The following is a 20,160-nucleotide window of genomic DNA, read 5'->3' as shown; positions in this document are numbered from 1 at the left end:
TGGTGTGTGTCTTGATGTTGCTACTAGATGGAATTCCACCTATTTGATGTTAGATGTTGCAGTAAAATTCAAGAAAGCTTTTCAGAGGTTGGAAGATGAGGATCCCAACTACATTGCGGATTTGTCACATGATACACCTTCTAACGAAGATTGGGAAAAAGCAAATGTATTTGCTAAATTCCTCAAAAAAATTTATGAAGCTACAAAAAAAATGTCAGGGTCGAACTATGTGACTTCTAACACTTACTTTCAAGAGACAATTGGTATTGTGCTTTGTTTGAATGACTGGGAGAAAGACACAAATCCAATACTTAACAACATGTCAAAGAAAATGAAAGAGAAGTTTGATAAGTATTATGGAAGTGTTGATAGATCGAACATGATGGTATTGATTGCAGCGGTTTTAGATCCTCGGTTTAAAATAAAATATGTGGAGTGGGGGTACAAAAAGATTTATGACAATGATTTGCAAAAGGTTGGGTTGATGTCTAGAAAGTTGAGAGATTTGTTACAGCGGTTGTATGATTTCTATGTGGGGGTTGTATCAGGTTTCCAAGAAAGCCAAACTTCTTGTTCTTCCCAAATTACCGGAATTGGCCAGCCTTCAGTTACTGGTGTGAGTTGTGATGAGATTGCGTACGACCGCTCCTTAGATGAGTATGAGGAGGAGATGGAGGTAGAGATTCATGATATGACCAAATCAGAGTTAGACATTTACCTCCAGGAGAAATGTCTACCCGTGAAGTCCAACTTGAACATACTAGATTGGTGGAAAGCAAATGCTGCAACGTATAAGGTTCTCTCGTATATGGCAAGAGATGTGTTTGCTATTCCGGTATCTACAGTTGCTTCTGAGTCAGCTTTCAGTACATCGGGTCGTGTACTTGATCACTTTCGGAGTTCTTTAAGTACACCCATTGTGGAAGCATTAGTTTGTGCACAAGATTGGTTGAGATATGCATATACCCCAACTACTTTTGAGGATTACTTGATGGATGCAGAAAGTTATAACTCAGGTAACAAAATAATATCAATCTTTTATATTCATATTTAGTTAATTTATTCCCAAATTATTTTGTTCAATATTTTGAACTTACTAATTAATTTTCTTGTACTTGTTTTGTAGAAATTAATGCACATGAGGCGAGCAATTCAGAGCATGGAGCATGAGATATTTTTAGTTTTTCATATTTGGATGTTGTTAATTGTTATGTTACTAATTTTATATGTTATGTAATTTCATCGTTTTAGTTTTGGAGTTTATAATTTTGAATTTGTGATTTTCAATGGATTATTGTAATATTTTAATTTTGAATTTGTGATTTTCAATAGATTATTTTAATTTTGGAGTTTGAAATATGAAGTTTACAATTTTAATTTTGTTAATAAGTGTCAAGTGGGGGGTATTTGTAAGTTTTTAAGAGTTTTTTTGTCATTTAAAAAACTTTGGGGGGGGGGGGGATAATTAATTTTACAGGGTACCCAGAACCGGAACCGGAGGTTCCGGTTCCGGTTCCTGTTCCGGTTCCAAAAGTTAAGGAACCGTCGGTTCCGGTTCCGATTCCTTCCAAAAGTGTAGGGTACCCATAACCGAACACCCCTAACTATAACCACCCTTGCTGTTCTAGGAATATAACTAAACAATTGAGGAGGACTTCGACCATAGACAATCTTGAAAGGAGTTTTTTGAACAATGGAATGCCAACTAGTGTTATAACAATATTCCACCTAAGATAACTAACGTAACCAATCCTTTGGTCAAGAGCTGGTGAAGCAATGAAGATACATTTCGAATGTTCGATTAACAACTTCACTTTGGTCGTCCGTTTGTGGATGATAGCTAGAGCTGAAATTGAATGAAGTACCATTTAAACGAAACAACTCCTTCCAAAATGCTCCTGTAAATGTTGGATCATGCTCGCAAACTATCGACTTAGGAAGCCCATGTAGCTTGAATACATTGTCAAAAAATAATCAAGCTACTCCAACTGCTGTGCAAGGTGGGAAAGTGGTACAAAATGTGCATATTTTGACAATCTGTCAACAATGATAAAGATAGATGTTTTACCATTTGATTGTGGCAAGCAGTCAACAAAATCCATTGAAATATCTTCTCATATTTGGGTTGGAATAGGGAGAGGTTGTAGGAGTCCAGCATGTGCTAGATGTTCCACCTTGTGAAGTTGGCAAATGTCACAGTAGCAGATGAAGTCCTTGATTTGCCTCCTCATTGGTTGCTAATAAAAATTGGATTTAATCCTCTGGAGTGTCTTCACATAGCCCTCATGTGTGCTGCCATGAAATTCATTGATAATAGAGGAAGTTAGCTTAGAATCAGGAGGAAGATATATGCGCCCTTTAAACAAAATAATCTCATCAACCATACACCATGGACCTAATGCTTCCCCTTGCTGAATTCATTCTTGTAAGACTTGGAGTGTAGTGTTAGCACCAACTTCCTCCTTTATTGCCTCCAACCAATGGGGTATTAATTGAGTGAATGCATATAAGCTACCACAATTTTCTTGTACCTCATGTCTCCTTGAAAGAGCATCAGCTAGTATATTTTCACCTTCTTTCTTGTATTCTACCTTGAAGTCATACCCTATTAACTTGTAGAACCAGCGTTGTTGGGCACTTGTTGTTATCTTTTGAGACCACAAATGCTTCAAACTCTGGTGGTCAATATGAACAATGAATTGCCTTCCTAAAAGATAGGGCCGCCATTTTTGAACTGCAAGTACTAATGCCAAAATTTCTTTTTCGTAAGTTGAAAGAAGAAGATTCTTTCCATAGAGAGCTTGACTGAAATAAGCAATGGGGCATTCCTACAACAAAATAGCACCAACTCCAATCCCGGAGGCATCACACTCAACAATGAATGGTTTAGAAAAATCAGGAAGAGCTAATACCATAGCTTTAGTCATTGCAAGCTTGAGTTTTTGAAAAGGCTTCCTTGGCTACCACACTCCATTCAAGAGAGTCTTTCTTTGGCCAAGTCACACTACTAGTAACCTTATTTTCTGGTTTATTGGTGCCTCTCAAAGTAACTTCTTTGGAGCCCCAAAAAAACTTCATTTGTAGTTTCTTGAAGTCCTATTGGATTGGTCCCAATGTCCTTAGTCATTGTGTACCTAGCACACATCATACCCTTCAAAAGGCAATATAAAAAATTCATTTGAAAATCTAACCTTTTGGAGTTTCATTTGCACCTGAGTGCATTTCCCAGGACTTGCTAATCTCTCCCCCGATGCCACCAATACTTCCAATCTTCCATTAGAGTCAGGATATAGTTGTACTTGTTGAGCTATTCGCAAACTTATGAAGTTGTGAGTACTGCCTAAGTCGATTAAAACCATCACTGAATGACCTTTAAGACTTCCCTATAACCTAATTGTCCTTGGTGCTTGAACTCTTGACATTGCATGAAGTGATGTGGCTAGAGCTGCATCAACAATTTCATCTTCGACTTCAATTATCACGTCATCATCTTCCTCGTCCCAACATGCCTAAATTCGAAAGAGCTTTAGGCAATTGTGTCATGGGTTGTATTTGTCGTTACAATGGAAGCACAATCCCTGCCTTCGGCGTTCCACAAGTTCAACCGGCATCATCCTCTTGGTTGTTGTATTTGTTGTATTACATTCTTGAGGCCCTATAGCAGCTCGTGTTGGGTTCACTGGTCGAGCAATTGGAAGAACATATCTCTTATGTGGGAGCTCGCAACTTTCATATAACTTTGCCAATCCCACCACCATGGTTAGTGTAGAAGGCCTATTTGCTTGCACGTCGGTTTGAATGCTGTCTTTCAAGCCTGTGATGAAACAACTGACTTTCCTAGATTGAGAGAAATATCAACTTTGGCCAATGTTCTTTCAAATGTGCTTTGGTATTCAATTACTAAGCTAGTTTGCCGCAATTTGATAAGTTCACTAAACGGGTCTTCGAACTGATTTTGACCAAAACAAGAGAAGAACCCATTTCTAAAATTCTCCCAAGTCACATAAAGGATTTCCTGTTCCAATGTTTGGAACCACAGTTGGGCATCACCCTCCAAGTAAAATGATGATAGCGCCATTTTGTCTGATTCAGCAATATCATGAAGCGAAAAATATTTCTCTGCTTGACTCATCCAAGTAACCGGGTCGTCTCGACCGTCATACTGAGGGAAATCAAGCTTTATGGTTCTTGGAATGAAATTCGTGCTAGAGCTTCCTCCCTTAGAAGAACGTCCACCCATTTTAACACTAGAACCTTCACTGGTTTCATTAAAGTTCTTGCCATATAATTATTGGCTCATCTTCTCCATTTGCTCAGTAACATGTTTGAGAAGATCATTTTGTCCATCAGAGAGAGATTTAAGGCCTTCTTCCAACTTCTTCACCTGCTCTTGCAAATCCATAGCCAGGCTCTGATACCAAAGATGATACACTCACTTTTGCTAAATAAACAATTAAGAAAAAAATAAGTTTCTTGACACTTTGAGTGGTCAAGGCCTCCTAATACAACAGTAAGTTGCATATTTTTTTATATTCGATACATTTATTCCATAATAAAAAATCATTTAAATACAAGTCAAAAGCCAAACTAACTAAGCAAAAATAGGGAATAATGTTAATAACTCAAACGTAAACTTAAACAAGAAAAACTAAAATGAATGAACTAATTCCATGTTCAAAACAGAATGACATGATCAATGTGGACTTGATATTTTGATAAGTTTCAACGTAACCATGTAACAGTTTCTTTCTTCTCTTTTCATCTTATATTTCTATTTTTCTTTATCTTTTTTTCTCCTCCTCCTCTTCTCCCCTTATTTTACTTTAAAAAAAAAAAAAAAAAAATACAACTATTTAGGACATTGCAACTAGCCAAATCTTGAGGGCTAACTTTGGCCACCAAGGTCTATTTGCGAGACCATTGATTTGATTAATCTTGCCAAATCACACCGGCACAAGTAGATAATCTCGTTTAGTCTTTTTTTCATTTGTTAAATTATTTATTTATTTATTTATTTATTTATTTATTGGATTCAAGTTAAATAAACTTTATTTTATGATTTATTTGATATCTTTGATTATTTTTGGTAAGAGGGAAAAAATATGAATTTACTTTTGGGTGAGAAATTTGATGAATGGACTTATGGACTTAATATTAAATTTGCGTTAATAAGTATTTGATGATAAGTTTTGTTGGTAAGTAGGAAAGTATAAGAAAATGGATTAATTTAGTTTAAGGTGAGAAAAGTTTGAAGAATATTGAATGAAGTTTTGGTGAGAGAAAAGAATGGAAAAGGAAATAAAAATATTGTTTAAATTAAGAAAATTGATATATTAAAATATTTATATCAGTATTAATTGGTAAAGATACTAAGTAAATGATTAAATGAAAAAAAAAAAAAAAAAATTGTTAGTGTTATTTGGATAAAAAATACATATGATAAGGTGAAAATGTTATTTTATAACTTGTAGATTTTCTTCAACGGACGCTACCGGTATGGGATTATCCTTGCATTTTAAATGGTGACGGGTGGTATAGTAAATTGCAGAAATTGTGGGGGGTTTATTTCAATGTTCTAAAACCCAGATCGGACGGGGCGGTCGAATTAGTCTGACCAGGTTTCGGTGAGATCATCGATTCAAAGAGGGTAAAAAACCAAGATTTGGCATTGGACCGCTTTAAACCGCTATTGGACCATACTGTATCAAACCGCCAGTCCAACCGGCCCAACACCCAAATTCGGTCCACTAACAAAACCCTAAACTAAACCAAATTTTTTTAACCCTTTTTTTTTTTTTTTTTTTGCGATTGTATTTGCTTTTTGCCTCCTCCTCCATTCGCGATCTCCTTCAGCTTCAAGTCTTCAGGTCTTCAAGTCTTCAACCTCTTCAATCGCCGTTGTCACCATCTAAAGGTCTGCTTCTTCCTTGCCGTGGCAGGTTTGCTACAAATTTGTGACTTCAACTTCAGCCTTCACATCTATCATTATTGTCACCGTCTGTGAGCTGCCGTCTGTCGTCGACCAAGTAACAAACTGTAAGAGTCATCCTATCTTTCTCTTTCTTCTATTTCATATCATGATATTGTATTATTGTGATGTGAATCTGTTAATTGAATTTCTAAAACTCTAAAAAGTAATTTCTCATGGGAACAAATGTAAGTTTAGGTGGTGGTTTAACATCTAAAAACTTGAAATGATTACTCGGCAATATATATATATAAATAAAGAGACATCGGTAGATAATAAGCATACTATGTTCCAACTATCCTCCTAGTCTGAACTGCATTCTGATTTTCACCAAAAATCCTTGCCATACCAAAATCTGAAATCTTGGCAATCATCTCTTTGTCCAGCAATACATTGCTTGGCTTTAGATCCCGGTGAATGATATTAAGCCTAGAATCTTCATGAAGGTAAAGAAGTCCTCTAGCAATTCCACCAATAATATTGTAGCACCTCTTCCAATCAAGTTGTGATCGTCTCTCAGAATCTGAAATTTATACCAAATAAGGAAATAATTAAGTACCTGTAACAAAGTTTAAGTACTTATAAACAGGGGCGGATCCAGCATACTTGAGAGTAGGCCTGGGCTTACCCTGAAATTTTGCCAATATTTATAATTAATGATTTTTATATAAAAAAGGTACCATACATATGTATGGCCCACAATCAAACTAAAAGCTAATATGGTAATGGCGTAATGCAGAGGCTCACCCATCATAAATATTGCGGGACCCACTAGTTATTAATATATATACGGCGAATCTCTATAAAATCACAATTTTTGTATCCCTAATTTTATTTAGGGAGTGCGCCTCTCTTTCTCTTTGTCTTATTGGTTCGGTTGAAGTTATAACTTTTGAAGACTATTTTTTGCTTTATCAATTTTAGGTATGTATATTACTTATTTTAATTTAGTTTATTCTAGGGTTAAATCATATTTGTTTTTATGGAAGTTTTTTATTCTGATGAAAAAAATTATAAATCTTGTGAGTTTGTTTTGTATTTGTTTGATTTTGTAATTGGTTGAATATTAATTTGTGACTTTAGATATCACAAATAATTTATAAAATTAATTTTTTATATAATTAGAGGACAGCTTGATTTGCACCAATCATTAATATATTAATAATGATATTTTTATTATTTTAGAATGTGATTAGTTGACTAAGTATGCTCTAATAGTAATTAAATTAAATCTAGTTGATCTATGCCAATAATTTAAATAAGTCAAAAAATTCATTAGCAAATTATATAAGTTTTTAAATATAAGAAAATTAACACAATAAAATGATTAATTAATTGCTAAAATAATATTTTAATTAGATCTAATTGTTACATCTAAAAACATGATAAGTCAGTCCTTCTAATTTTATTAATTAAAGTTTTATCGGTCTTTCTTTGCATGTATCATATTATCTTTTTTTTTTATTTGATAGTTATGATATCCAATTATTTCAAGATATTAAAGAAAATTCCAGCAGATTTGTTGGTGGAGACTCTATTGATATTGAGGTTAATCAAATCTCATTAGAAGAAGAAGCCCCACATCAGCAACAACAACACCTAGTAAAAGAAGCTCAACCTTCGATTGGGATGTTCAATTTAGATGAGCCTGAAACTGATCCAGGATTGAGGATACCAATTAACGAGATTTGTTGTACTGACAAGCAAATGGAGGAAGTTCGAAGAGCATACTTGTTGAAAGGTCCTTGCCAACCTAAAGATCATAACTTTCATTTCACTCTTTTCGGAGATAAAAAGCGTAGGTTTACACCAGAGTGGTACAAAGAAGGTTCAAGTTGGATGGAATATAGTGTGGCAAAAGATTGCATCTTTTGCTTAAATTGTTATCTTTTCAAAACTGATTATGGTGACCAAGCAGGTGGTGAAGTTTTTGTGAGCAAAGGATTTAATAATTGGAAAGATNCAACTATAAACATCAATTCAATTATTGTATGATCAGTGATGCAATTATTAAGTTGTAGACTGTTATTAAATCTAAAAATTTATCCTTAATTGCTTGGTTCCACAGCAGGTGGTTTATGCCAAATTTTTGCTTGTTTGATGCTTGTATGCCATGATTTAGTTTACAACTTTGGTATAAAGCCTAAATGAATATAGGAGCAGAAGTCATTAAGTTCAATCACTTACATTGCATGTATCGTACTATCTTTTTTCATTTGGCAACTACTATATCCAATTATTTCAAAAGATTAAAGAAAAGTCCAACTAAAATTGTTGATGGAGACACTATTGATATTAAGGTTAATCAAATCCCATTAAAAGAAGAAGCTCCATAACAACAACAACACCACCAAGTAAAAAAAGCTCAACCTTCGATTGGGGTGTTCAATTTAGATGAGCTTGAAACTAATCTAGGATTATGGATATTAGTTAACAAGATTTGTTGTACCTATAAGCAAAAGGAGGAAGTTCGAAGAGCATACTTGCTGAATGGTCCTTGCAACCTAAAGGTCATAACTTTCCTTTTACTCTTTTCAGAGATAAAAAACATAGGTTTACAGCAGAGTGATACAAAGAAGGTTCAAGTTGGATGGAATATAGTGTGGCAAAAGATGCAATCTTTTGTTTGAATTGTTATATTTTCAAACCTGATTATGGTGTTCAAGTAGGTGGTGACGTTTCTTTGAGTAAGGGATTTAATAATTGGAAAGATAAAGCAAAAGTGAAAAAATATGTTGGAGATCATTCTAGTACTCAAAACCAATGTCATGCCAAGTGTGTTGATTTGATGAACCAAAGGCAACACATTGATGTAAATCTTGCTTGAGTGTCGAAAAAGGCCAAATTGGACTATCACATTTGCTTGAATGCATCAATTGATTGCATTAGATTTTTTTTTTTCTTTTTTATCAAGGATTGGCATTTCATGGTCATGATAAGTCGGTTGAATCTGAAAATCAAGGTAACTTTATTAAACTATTGAAGTTTCTATTTAATCACAATAATAACATAAAGAAAGTTGTTCTGGAAAATGCTCCAAAAAACCATCAAATGACGGCCCCCAAAATCCAAAGGGAACTAAATATTGTTTGTGCTCATTTGACGATCAAGAAAATTATTGTAGAAATTGTGAGAGATAAACAACCGTTCTCTTTGCTAGTTGATAAATCTCGTGATATGGCAGTGAAAGAACACATGACTATTGTTTTACATTACGTGAATAAAATAAGTTGTGTTATTGAACGTTTTATTGGGGTTATGCATATTAAAAATACTTCTACAAAGTCTTTGAAAATTGCAATAGATTCATTTTTTGTAAAGCATGGATTGGGTTTAACAAGTTTACGGGGGCAAGGTTACAACGAAGCAAGCAAGATGAGGGGTGAGTTCAATAGTTTGAAGACTTTGATATTGAGAGAAAATAAATCTGCTTTCTCCATTCATTGTTTCTCTCATCAACTCCAACTGGTGCTAATCAAATTTGTAAGTAACCATTTGGCACTGGGTGAATTTTTTCAATCTCTTTTTATGTTATCAAACACTGTAGCAACATCTTGTAAGTACAAAGATCTTTTACATGGTAAACAATATGAATATTTGTTATCTTTGATTTCTAATGGTGATCTTTAGACGGGACGAGGTTTGAATCAAGAATGCACTATTAAACAACAAGGAGATACACGTTGGGGTTCACACATAGGGATAACTCATAATGTCATAAACTTATTTTCTTCTGTTGTTGATGTGCTCAGGGTGATTGAGATTGAAGGAGACAATTGACAAAACAAAATTCAAACAAGGAGTTTGTTACGAATCATGGAGAATTTTGAATTCGTCTTTTAGTTATTTTTAATGAAAAAATTATTGGGAATCACAAATGAACTATCACAAGCATTACAAGAAAAGATCAGGACCTTCTTAATGTCATGCAGTTTGTATAAATTTTAAAACGTCGATTGCATAAAATGATAACTAAAGACATTTGCTTCGACATAGTGTTAAAAGAAGCTTCTAATATATGCAAAGATAATGACACACCAATCCCGGAGAACATCGAAGATAACTTTGGGAGGACAAAACGGGGGATTGTGCCAATTATGAATAAACATCATTTTAAGGTAGAATTGATGTATACAGTTTTAGATAACATTCAAGAAGAATTCAATATCATTTTGATGAAGTAAATATGATGTTGCTTCACTGTATGAATCTCTTGATCCAAGTAACTCTTTTGCTGCATTTAACAAAGATAGATAACTTGAATTTGCAAAGTTCTATCCTGTTGATTTTCCTCAACACGATATTTGATTGCTCGATGATCAACTTGAAAACTATTATGAGGATGTTAACACCAAAGCCAATTTCACTCATATCGAAGAGATTATCGACCTTGCTAAAAAATGGTTGAGTTTAAGAAGGATGTTGCTTATGACAAGGTTTTCTTGCTTATTAAATTAGCATTGGTTTTGCTCGTGGCTACTGCAATAATTGAAAGGGTGTTCTTAGCAATGAATCTTGTTAAGAATAGTTTGTGTAATTGAATGGCAAACGAGAGGATGAACAATTGATTGGTAGTTTACATAGAAAGAGAAGTTTTTGCTACAATTCAAAATGAAGATATTATTGAACATTTTCAAAATGCATCAAAGCGGAAAATAGTGTTAAATTGAAGATCTTCAGGTATACCATTCTAACTTGCTTTCATCTTTAAATAATCAATATTCATATATTCGGATCTTCAAGTATACATTCTAACTTGATTTTTTGTTCTGTAAGCAGAGAATGCATGGATCTTTAATCTAGATAGTTGAGTTTTGATTTTAACGGTTGGATTTGGAGTTATACAACTTGAGGTTTGACTGCTTCTTTGGTGATTTTAATCCATCTCTTTATAAACCTTTATGTATTTTACTTGTGTTAGAGTCGTGATTGAACTCTAAATTTGTGTGGAATATTTTTGGTGGATTGTGGTTGCTGTAAACTCTTTAGATTATATTAGATTTAAATGGATCGTTAGATTCCCGTGGTTTTTTGCTCTCTTCACATTCAAGCGGTTTTTCCACGTCAAAATTTTCTTGCATTTCTTTATGAATTGGATGTGATTTTCAACACATTTGCTCAAGGTATAGCTACTCATAGAATTCAAGTAAGAAAGTATTATGTTATTGCATTATTTCCTTTTAGCTTCCTGATATTATATTATTTCCTTTACTCAAGGTTTGGTAGTTTTTTAAAAGTTTTTACTAGTTGACTGGCAAATAATGGCAGAGCCACGGAGGTCCCCCTAGGCAAAAATCCTAGGTCTGCCACTACTTGCAGGTCATCACAATGAATTTTATCTTCCTCAGGGGTCTCAGGAGCGGATTCTTGAGTTTAACTGCTTATCTAAGGTTAGACCCGACGTGAGAAAACTCATCACGCTTGAGAATTTGATCAAGTTCGGATTCTGTCCTCCTACCGCAAGCTCTAATACAATCTTTGAGAAGAGAAGGAAAGCAAGTAAGTATCCCTTTCGTCGTCATTTCATTTGCTCAGCTTTTCCTTTAATTAGCTGAAGGTTGCCCGATGCTTCTCAAAGATGTTCGCTACCAAAACCAAAGCGCCAATAGGAGAAAAACACTACTTCTGAGACATCGGATCCGAGGAAGCAGGATTTTGGAAACAAGATTCGAGGAGACAAGATCCAAATAAGAATGATCCAACAAAGAATCAAAGGTAGGCAACTTTAGAAAAAGATTCAAAAAACAGAAGAAAGATTAGAAAACGCTAAGCTCCCTTGCGACCTCGGAAAGGACTTGCGAGATTTGGACCGTCGAAGAATTAAGGAGAATGCCGCGGAGCTTGTCAATCAAAGGAAGGTTAGAGTGGACGATTTACTGCCATTCATTCAGTAGGAGGCTGCTGTGCGAGCCAGTTCTTCAAAGGTTAAGGGTTTTAGCAAGCAGTTGGATGAGAAACTTATGAAATTGTTTGCTTGCATTTCCATGAGGGCTTTGATATTAAATGAGATGATCTTGAGGATGTCTTTGAGGATCTCAGGAAACTGCCTCCTTACCAAAAGTTGCAGCAAGGAACCGATATGCTCTTTAAGGCAAACTTTGATCGTCTTCCTTTTAGCTATTCCTTTATTTATTTATTTTTTTTTTACCTCAGCTTGATGATATTTTAACGCCTTGGATGCAGAGCTTGAACGTTTTCTCACTGCTTGTCCAAGAAAGTGGTGTAACCCTTGAGTGATCTAATAAGATTAACGAGAAGATGGAGACGATCAAGAAATCTTCAAACGAGAAGATTTCTAAAATGAAAGAGGAGCTAGCCATTGTGAAGGTAAAGCTTGCTAAGGAGATTGAGTCTTCAAAGGTCCAACTGGCTGAGAATGAAAAAGAATTTGCTAAACAGCTTTAAGAGGAGGAGAATTTGAAAAATTAGCTTGTGGCAGATAGAGATAAACAGATGCTCTTGAACTCCAGACTCCTTAAGAAAAATGAGGCTTTAAAGGCTGATTTGGATTCAGGCAAGGTGGAGTTATTTTCAACTCACGAAAAACTGTCGAGTTGGAAAATGAGGTCGCCTAGCTAAAGAAGCAACTTGAAGAAGAGAAGGAGTTGGGCGAGGAAAAAGCTTGGAACATGTTGGTGAACCTGGTGGAGCTTATGTGACGATGGAATCCCGACCTTGACTTTTCATTTTTTCCATAAGACTATCAAGACCATAAGTCTTCAAGTTATAGTGATGATCGTCTTTCTCAATTCAAGTGATTTCGAGGATTCCATCTCAAGACGACGTCGAGTTATAGCAAGGGGCCTTTCTCGAGTCTTTGTCTTTGAGGTATATTTGAATCCTCCTCGAGGTGTCGATGTCGATTTAGGACTAAGTGAGTAGCCTTGTTCGAGTCGTCTATCATTGAGTTATGAAGGATGCCCCGGAAGCTTAAGTTTTGGTGATGTTGTGCTCCTAAGGATCAAGTCACTAAATTACAACCGGATTGCCTTCTCAACCTAATGACTTCGAGTTTTGCAACGTCTTCTTCATCTTCGGACTAAAGATCCGAGCTACAGCGTAGTTGATTTTTCCAACACATGACCATGCAAGGATTTTATAATGTATTAATAAGACACTTATGCACATTTTACAACAAATTAAAAATGAGCTACAGACAACTTGTAATCAATTCTCGTGAATTAAAAATCACAATTGATATAGGCTGAACTTGGCCTTTACAAATAAGGACCGAAAAAATAAAAAATTTACATGATAAAATTTACCAGACTTGGTTGGCTTGAACACAAAGAGATTCTTGCAGGTGTTCGTCATGGTCTTGTCAGTCTCCACGAGCTCGTGTTTTGTCCACAAATTCCTTCAAGCGACCTCTTCAAATGAGGTCTTCTATGACATCTTTTAGGGATTGGCACTCATTTGTGTCATGATTGACATCCTTGTAATATCGACGATATTTCTAGGAATCTCTCCTACTGCATTGCCCTCTTAATTTCTCTAATCGAGGTAATTGCCTCGCCTTGCTTGACACTACGAAGATTTCTTCAAGAAGAGCAACCAAATAAGTATAATCGCTTAATCGAGGAAGTGGCTCGCAGTCACTTCTCGATTTTGTTCGCTGTTTCCTTGAGAAATGATGTCTATCCCTGTTTTCTCGCTCTTGACCATCCTTCCTCTTTTCTCCAGGTTCATCTTCATTGTGAATAGAAGTGTTACTTGAGGCTCCACCATTTAACACAACCATCGAGTTCTCTAATTGTTGATATTTAACGGCCATTTGGTATAAACGAGCTAGACTTACTTGATTCTCGCCTTGCAAATCCTTCCACAGATCACTCTGTGATCTTACCCCGACAATAAGGAGTGTTCGGATTGACTATTCTCGCGCATTTGCAACTTTTCTTTGCACTCTTTTCTTACTGGATGTTACTAAGGTAACTCAAGGGCATTGCAAACTGCCTTCTCGCTTAGAATTGCTAGAGGTAGAGCGCATCAAATTGCTGCCATGAATGAACTGAGCCCGCTGAAAGCCTTTTATACCACCTTTTCGCTTATTCAATCAAGGTGACCGCGAAGCAGTGGTACTTTGCAAGGTCAAAGACCTAATGTAATTCCATTAGGTCGTTGAAGGTGTCAAGATGAACTCAAAAATAACTTTTACCATCCAACTTGATGTCTGACGATTTGAAGCCTAATGGTAGGGGTGCACGGTGCAGTTCTTTTGAGAATGGGATTTGACAGCTCCGGTAACCTGGTCGTCTTGATGAGCTCTATGGTCATCAAGTATTCTTTGTACCTAATCTAACTAATCGTTCACCTGGGGATTTCACACCAGGCCTAAGTTGGACCCCTGTGCAGTGAGGTGAGTCCAAAGATTGGTTCTCCGTGAATCCAGATAAGTGCGGAGATCTAAAACCCATCCTTTCTGTCCATTTTTATCAGGCATGCTGGCCTGCAAGGATGAACTATAGTTACTCAGACAATAGGTATTATCTAAGGTTTCCCGATGTGGATGTAATCGGCACATCAGTTTTGGGCATTTAAATGACGCGAAGTACGCCCCTAGCATGGGTTCAAACCGACATGCTGGGCTTGACCGTTTGCTTGCTCAGGGTGAGCAACTTCTTGGCGCCCTTCTCTCTTACCCATTAGCTACTTTCCTAGGCATCTGCCTGAGTTATTTTGATCTTGAGCCTCATGCCTTTGTGCTCCACCAACTCTTCGCCGCCGATGGTGGCACTCACTGGACGAACTAAAGACGTTGTTAGCAATTCCAAACTCCTAGCCTTACATTCTTGCAGCGACGTTTTGCTGGCTATGAGCCTGGTTTCCTTGCTAGACTTTTGTCATTTTAGCCATCTCTTGCTACAAGGTTTGGAATGCACTGGTGAGCGACCCCAACATGTTCATCATCTGGGCATTCTCTGGGTTGGATGACATTAGTGCCCCCTGTTGGGATTAACGGTGGAACAATTGGTGGGCGAGTCTGCATGGTCCTTTGGTTAACCTCCTAGTGGTCGGGCTCATCATCACTAGTCTGATTTGCTCCAATTGGACTTTTGGTTGCTCTGGTACGTGTCATGGCTGTTTTGCGTGATTAACGAATAAGATTGACAAGGGAAAGACGACCTTCCTTCTAGCACCAAAATGTTGTGATGAAATCTCGCAACAACCACAGATTTCCAATTGACCATGATGGAATCAAATAAGATATGGGCGTGATTAATTAAAATCAGCAAAGATACAGTGAAACAATAAAAACACGACTCCATTTTTAAGTAGTTCAGCAAGTTCGATCATGCCTACGTCCATTATTATTTTATTGATAGATTTGAGTGACAATTGCAAGCAACGATCTTGTCTTTGACTTACAATTATCCCATTTTCTCTTTGAAATTGTTAACTCTTTTACAATGACTTTGAGGGGGTTTATATATTGCTAAATTGATAATAGTTACAAGAGAGATTCTCAGGATATTGGTTTGATCTTGGGAGGTTAATCTCATGATCTTTGGTATAGTTATTATGCCGAAATTGTAGGGAGTCAATCTCGTAATATTTTTATACTATAGTACGGGGTAAAGGGGATAGATCTCAAACTTTAGGGACGTAAGCAACTCCTCAGAACTTGTGGGGCTGCGCCTGCGATTCAGGTGACATCGACTTTAATTATACTTGTTAACTCCGTTCTTTGATCACGAGAAATAAAAGACAAACGTGGCTAAAAGCCCCAAAACACCCTACCCGCGTAATCCAGAAACACTACTTTCTTATCTGCCACGTGTCCACTATTTTCCTTTTCCGCTTCAAATTAACTCGCTCTTTTGGTTTTGAGTGTTGACTGAGACTCACCTTCCTCCCTACTACCAACCCAACTCCCACCACTATATATATCCACTCAGCCGCAAATTCATTCCTCAATCAACACAAAGATAAAATCCTCAGCAACAGCAAACACACAATATAACATCCAACAGCCACCAAACAAAGAAAAATAAAAATAAAAATTCCAACAATGGTGAAATCCACAAGCAAGAAACCTGCAAGGACAAGTGACTCTATTTACAAGGGTGTCCGCAAGCGAAAGTGGGGCAAATGGGTTTCAGAAATCAGACTACCAAACAGCCGCCAAAGAATTTGGTTGGGATCCTACGACACCCCTGAAAAAGCCGCTCGTGCTTTCGACGCTGCACTTTTTTGCTTACGTGGCTGCTCTGCCAAGTTTAATTTTCCCGACAATCAACCAGACATAGAAGGTGGCCGCTCGCTTAGTCCTCCCCAAATTCAAGCCGCTGCGGCAAGGTTCGCAAATTCCGAGCCTTCAAGTTCAAGAACTCAATCTTCGGAACAGTCTGTGTCCGATTTACAAACGGAATATTCTTCTCCGTCTATTTCAGACTTAGACAGTGGTGGTGCCTTTGACTGCTCCTTCTTGGATTTTTTATCTACCACGAATTCCAGTAATTACGTGCCGGATCTTGGGGTTTTTTCTCAGTTTGATGATCTGTCTGGTGATATTTTTGCAGCAGCACCTTCGACCGTTGATTATGGAGACCAAATTAATTTTGATGGGATTTTAGTGGATGATTCATTTCTTTGGAATTTCTAACTCTAGGTGATTAGTTAAGTCAGAGTTCTGGAAATTTTTAGATTCTGGAGGTGCTGATTGGTACAGATATACCATTTTTTTCACGGTCTTCTTCTTTTAATCGAGTGAAATATGAACTTGAATTGGGGGAGAAGATTGTAAAATGAATAACTTGTACTTCTTTTTGCACGTGGTGAATTGAATTGAGTTATTTTTTTTTAATCAATGCAAGGTATTTGCCACATGTAACTCGTTGTTTTAATTGTGGATGAGTATATATTTTGCACGTTGTGTAAAGCCTTCTTCGTTGCTCCTTCAGTGCCTGCATCCGTATCAAAATAAAGCAGTAGTTCAATTATTTATGCTAACATTCGTTTTATTTGGAAATCAAAACCAAATTCATTTCTGTTTTACTATATATTTATCAATTTTTAATCGTAAATTCCATTGAAATCTAGTTTAAATTCATAGAGTTTCATTAACTAAGCAACTATCTTTATATATATTTTTGGGTCGAATTCTGATTAGTAAATGCAACTAAGTCGAAGTTAACTTTCAAGTAAGGAATTATTTTGTGTCCAGTAGTGTGAGTTCTGAAATTGGATTTTATTTAAATTATGGAAGTCAGATTAAAGCATATAATTATTTTTTTTTTGTAAAAAATCATAAAATTATATGTACAACTAAAAAAAGTTATTTTGAAGATATTATTAATTAATCAATTATTAAAATAATAAGTTGAAAAGTGGAACCGAAGGACTATGGTTGAATTTAAGTGGATTAATGGATTGGATGAGGTCATCCATGACGTAGTTTTAAGAGCAATTAAGAGTAGTGAGAGAACCCGTTTTTGGAAATTTTGGGCGAGCTGACGCGTAATTTATGAATAGTTTAATCAGGCTGACGTTACTGTGGATGACGCATCAGTCCTTTGTTAACTACCAAACCTAAATTAATAAACATACCTAGCTCTGCTCGCCCGTGTTGATATGCCAAATGCCAACTGCAATATCCTTCTCCGCTTATCATCTTAATTCTTAGCCCACATCAGGCTCTTCATTTCCTATTTCATATCAATATTATTATTCATACAAACACATCTGACCAAGATTTGTATATAATAATGTATCAAAAAATAAATGAAAAAGTTATTACAAAATTGTTGCAATATTATTCTATAAAGATATTTTGTTTGTAAAATTTTGGCTAAATGAAATAAAATGTCAAATGTAGGAAAAGGTAGATAATATCCTGTTTCTTGAATTAAGTAAATTTTGGATTCTCGAAAGGTTTGTGGATCAATATTTAACAATTTTCAATTAAATAACTTTTTTTTATCCAAATAATGATTTAATTACACTCTTCCGTTCATAGACTTTTAAAATACTATTTTATTATCCAAATTTATATTTCGTTTTCAATTTCGACATCGTTACGATCTTATACCACAATCATTCTTTTTTTCGATCATTACTCACCAAAACCCTTCAAATACTACTTTCGTCAACCTTATCAATTGCTGATAATCAAACAATTAGAGTTTACGTAGTCGTCTCTCCCAAGTCAAATTTTGATTAATCCCAACCATCTAAATTCAATCTTCTACCATCAAAAAATTCATTAGCCTTCTCTATTCAAAAGTTTCAACAGTCTAAATAGAATTTGTTTTCTATTAACTGCAGGAATATACATTTTAGTAATAAAACGATAACACGTACTACGCTGACGTGTATCTAAAAAGCGGAAATAATACATGGATCGTCAAGATTTTGCCGACAGAAATTAACGAAGAATATTTAAAAGCAGTCTTGACTATTATGTCATATGTAATAAACATACGTAAAATGTAATAAGTTGTTTTAAATATGGGAGACATATGAGACCCATGTCATATTTTTTTTATTTTCTTTAAATTATGTGTTATTTTTTCTTAAGCTAAAGTCAATTCATATGTGTTTGTGATTGATATTATATTTTGTAAAGTTTATCGTGAAAATGTCATTAAATTATTATTTTGGTAAAAAAAAAAAAAATCAGTAACTCAACAATTTTCATTAAAAAGAAAAATGCATTCAGTTATCATTTTGTCGGGCATGGAGTAAAGCAGCTTTAAGTATGTCTTTGTCATAAAAAAATATTTCCGGAGTAATTATTTTTATTCTTTAAAAAATAAAATAAAAGAAAACGTGCTACAACACTCCCCCCGCGTAATCCAGAAACACAACTTTCTATACTCCCCTTGACTCTTTAACTGCTTTTAAATCAACGCGCCTGTTGAGTGTTGACCACTCGCAATTGACTCTCTAGTAGACTAGTATCAAGTATCAACCCACTCCCCTTCACAAAACATACATATATATACTCACACACCTCCAGATAAATCCCATCCTCATAGTCAGCAAGACAAACTCAACACCAAAATTTTATTTGATCCTCAACTGCAAAGTCAAAATCAAACCTTATAACAATCAAATCAGACATGGTCAAACACACACCTGAAAAACCCGCTCAAAGATCCGACTCTCGTTACAAAGGTGTTCGAAAACGAAAATGGGGCAAATGGGTGTCCGAAATCAGACTCCCCAACAGCCGCGAACGAATTTGGTTAGGATCCTACGACACCGCTGAAAAAGCCGCACGTGCTTTCGACGCCGCACTTTTTTGTTTACGCGGCCATTCAGGTAAGTTCAATTTTCCCGACAATCCACCGGACATAGCCGGTGGACGGTCACTTAGTCCGTCCGAGATTCAATCTGTTGCAGCTAGGTTTGCGAATTCGGAGCGTCCAGAAAGCCACCGGTCGGAACTTCAAATGGAGTATTCGTCTCCCTCAGTCTCAGAAGGAACGGTGCAGTTGGATGGTGATGGGGTTTTTGACGGATCTTTTTTGGATCTTTTAACGACGTCGGGTTCAAGTAATTACACTTCGGGTTATGGGATATTTCCCGGATTTGATGACCTTTCTAATGATATTTTTGTACCACCACAGCCAACCGTTGATTATGGAGAACAAAACTTTGATGGGATTTTAGTTGATGATTCATTTCTTTGGAACTTTTAGGTGATTAGTTTACCGATATCAGAATTCTGGACATTTTTAGAATCTGGAGTTACTGAGGTTTTAAATTCGGGTACAGATTATCATATTTTTTTATTTGGTCATCCATCAGATTCGTATATATTTTTTTTACGAGTCTACAGTTCAGTTCACCAAAAAAATTGTACATTGTATGCTTGCAATTTTTTACATATTGTATGCTTGCAATTTTTTACATGTAATGAATTGAATGGATTTTCCGTATTACTTCATTTCTATAGGTTGAAATTATATGGCCACGTGGAGAAATACCCCTCTTTCTATGTTTGTTCCTTTTACATCATGTGGGCTGCAACACCCGCAGATCAAACATTCTTTTGTAAATGAATATTAAAAAACATTATAAATGAGTTGAATTATTTATGACTAACTGAGATTTGTTTAACTTAATTAACTATTTAGGCAGAACTTACCAAAACCAAACCGATCTTTGTACTTCGTCACTGTAGGAGTGGAAACTTTGATTATTTGGAAAAAAAAAAAAAAAAAAACCTAAAATCCAGTGAATAG

The 20,160-nt window shown here is 35.8% G+C and overlaps 3 protein-coding genes across 3 annotated transcripts; 2 read left to right on the top strand and 1 right to left on the bottom strand.

The window, feature by feature from the left end:
* Positions 1-6,252: 6,252 nt before the first annotated feature.
* On the bottom strand, positions 6,253-14,614 carry LOC116117895 (putative cysteine-rich receptor-like protein kinase 35). Its single transcript, XM_031403897.1, has 4 exons — positions 14,549-14,614; positions 14,298-14,417; positions 6,528-6,597; positions 6,253-6,491 (listed from the first exon to the last, which is right to left on the bottom strand). The coding sequence occupies exons 1-4, from the start codon at positions 14,612-14,614 to the stop codon at positions 6,253-6,255; spliced, it is 495 nt and encodes a 164-aa protein (XP_031259757.1).
* Positions 14,615-15,876: 1,262 nt separating this feature from the next.
* On the top strand, positions 15,877-16,779 carry LOC116117856 (ethylene-responsive transcription factor ERF017-like). The gene has a single exon (XM_031403866.1). It carries the CDS (start codon positions 15,981-15,983, stop codon positions 16,572-16,574), a length of 594 nt encoding a protein of 197 aa, XP_031259726.1. The 5' UTR covers positions 15,877-15,980; the 3' UTR covers positions 16,575-16,779.
* Positions 16,780-18,891: 2,112 nt separating this feature from the next.
* On the top strand, positions 18,892-19,792 carry LOC116117858 (ethylene-responsive transcription factor ERF017-like). The gene has a single exon (XM_031403868.1). The coding sequence runs from the start codon at positions 19,033-19,035 to the stop codon at positions 19,612-19,614; it is 582 nt and encodes a 193-aa protein (XP_031259728.1). The 5' UTR covers positions 18,892-19,032; the 3' UTR covers positions 19,615-19,792.
* Positions 19,793-20,160: the final 368 nt, after the last annotated feature.

Source organism: Pistacia vera, unplaced genomic scaffold (assembly GCF_008641045.1).
Source record: "Pistacia vera cultivar Batoury unplaced genomic scaffold, PisVer_v2 Contig824, whole genome shotgun sequence".
NCBI lineage: Eukaryota > Viridiplantae > Streptophyta > Magnoliopsida > Sapindales > Anacardiaceae > Pistacia > Pistacia vera.
This window is presented reverse-complemented; position numbering and strand designations above follow the sequence as displayed.

What these genes read in the sequence shown, in the direction of transcription:
- LOC116117856 (XM_031403866.1), top strand. Translation starts at nt 15,981, where the DNA reads ATGGTGAAATCCACAAGCAAGAAACCTGCAAGGACAAGTGACTCTATT.
- LOC116117858 (XM_031403868.1), top strand. Translation starts at nt 19,033, where the DNA reads ATGGTCAAACACACACCTGAAAAACCCGCTCAAAGATCCGACTCTCGT.
- LOC116117895 (XM_031403897.1), bottom strand. Translation starts at nt 14,614, where the DNA reads ATGGGTAAGAGAGAAGGGCGCCAAGAAGTTGCTCACCCTGAGCAAGCA. An exon ending in CAAACGGTCAAGCCCAGCAT is followed by an intron (nt 14,418 to 14,548) that starts GTCGGTTTGAAC and finishes TCATCCTTGCAG; the next exon opens with GCCAGCATGCCTGATAAAAA. An exon ending in AGGGGTCCAACTTAGGCCTG is followed by an intron (nt 6,598 to 14,297) that starts GTGTGAAATCCC and finishes GCAAAATTTCAG; the next exon opens with GGTAAGCCCAGGCCTACTCT.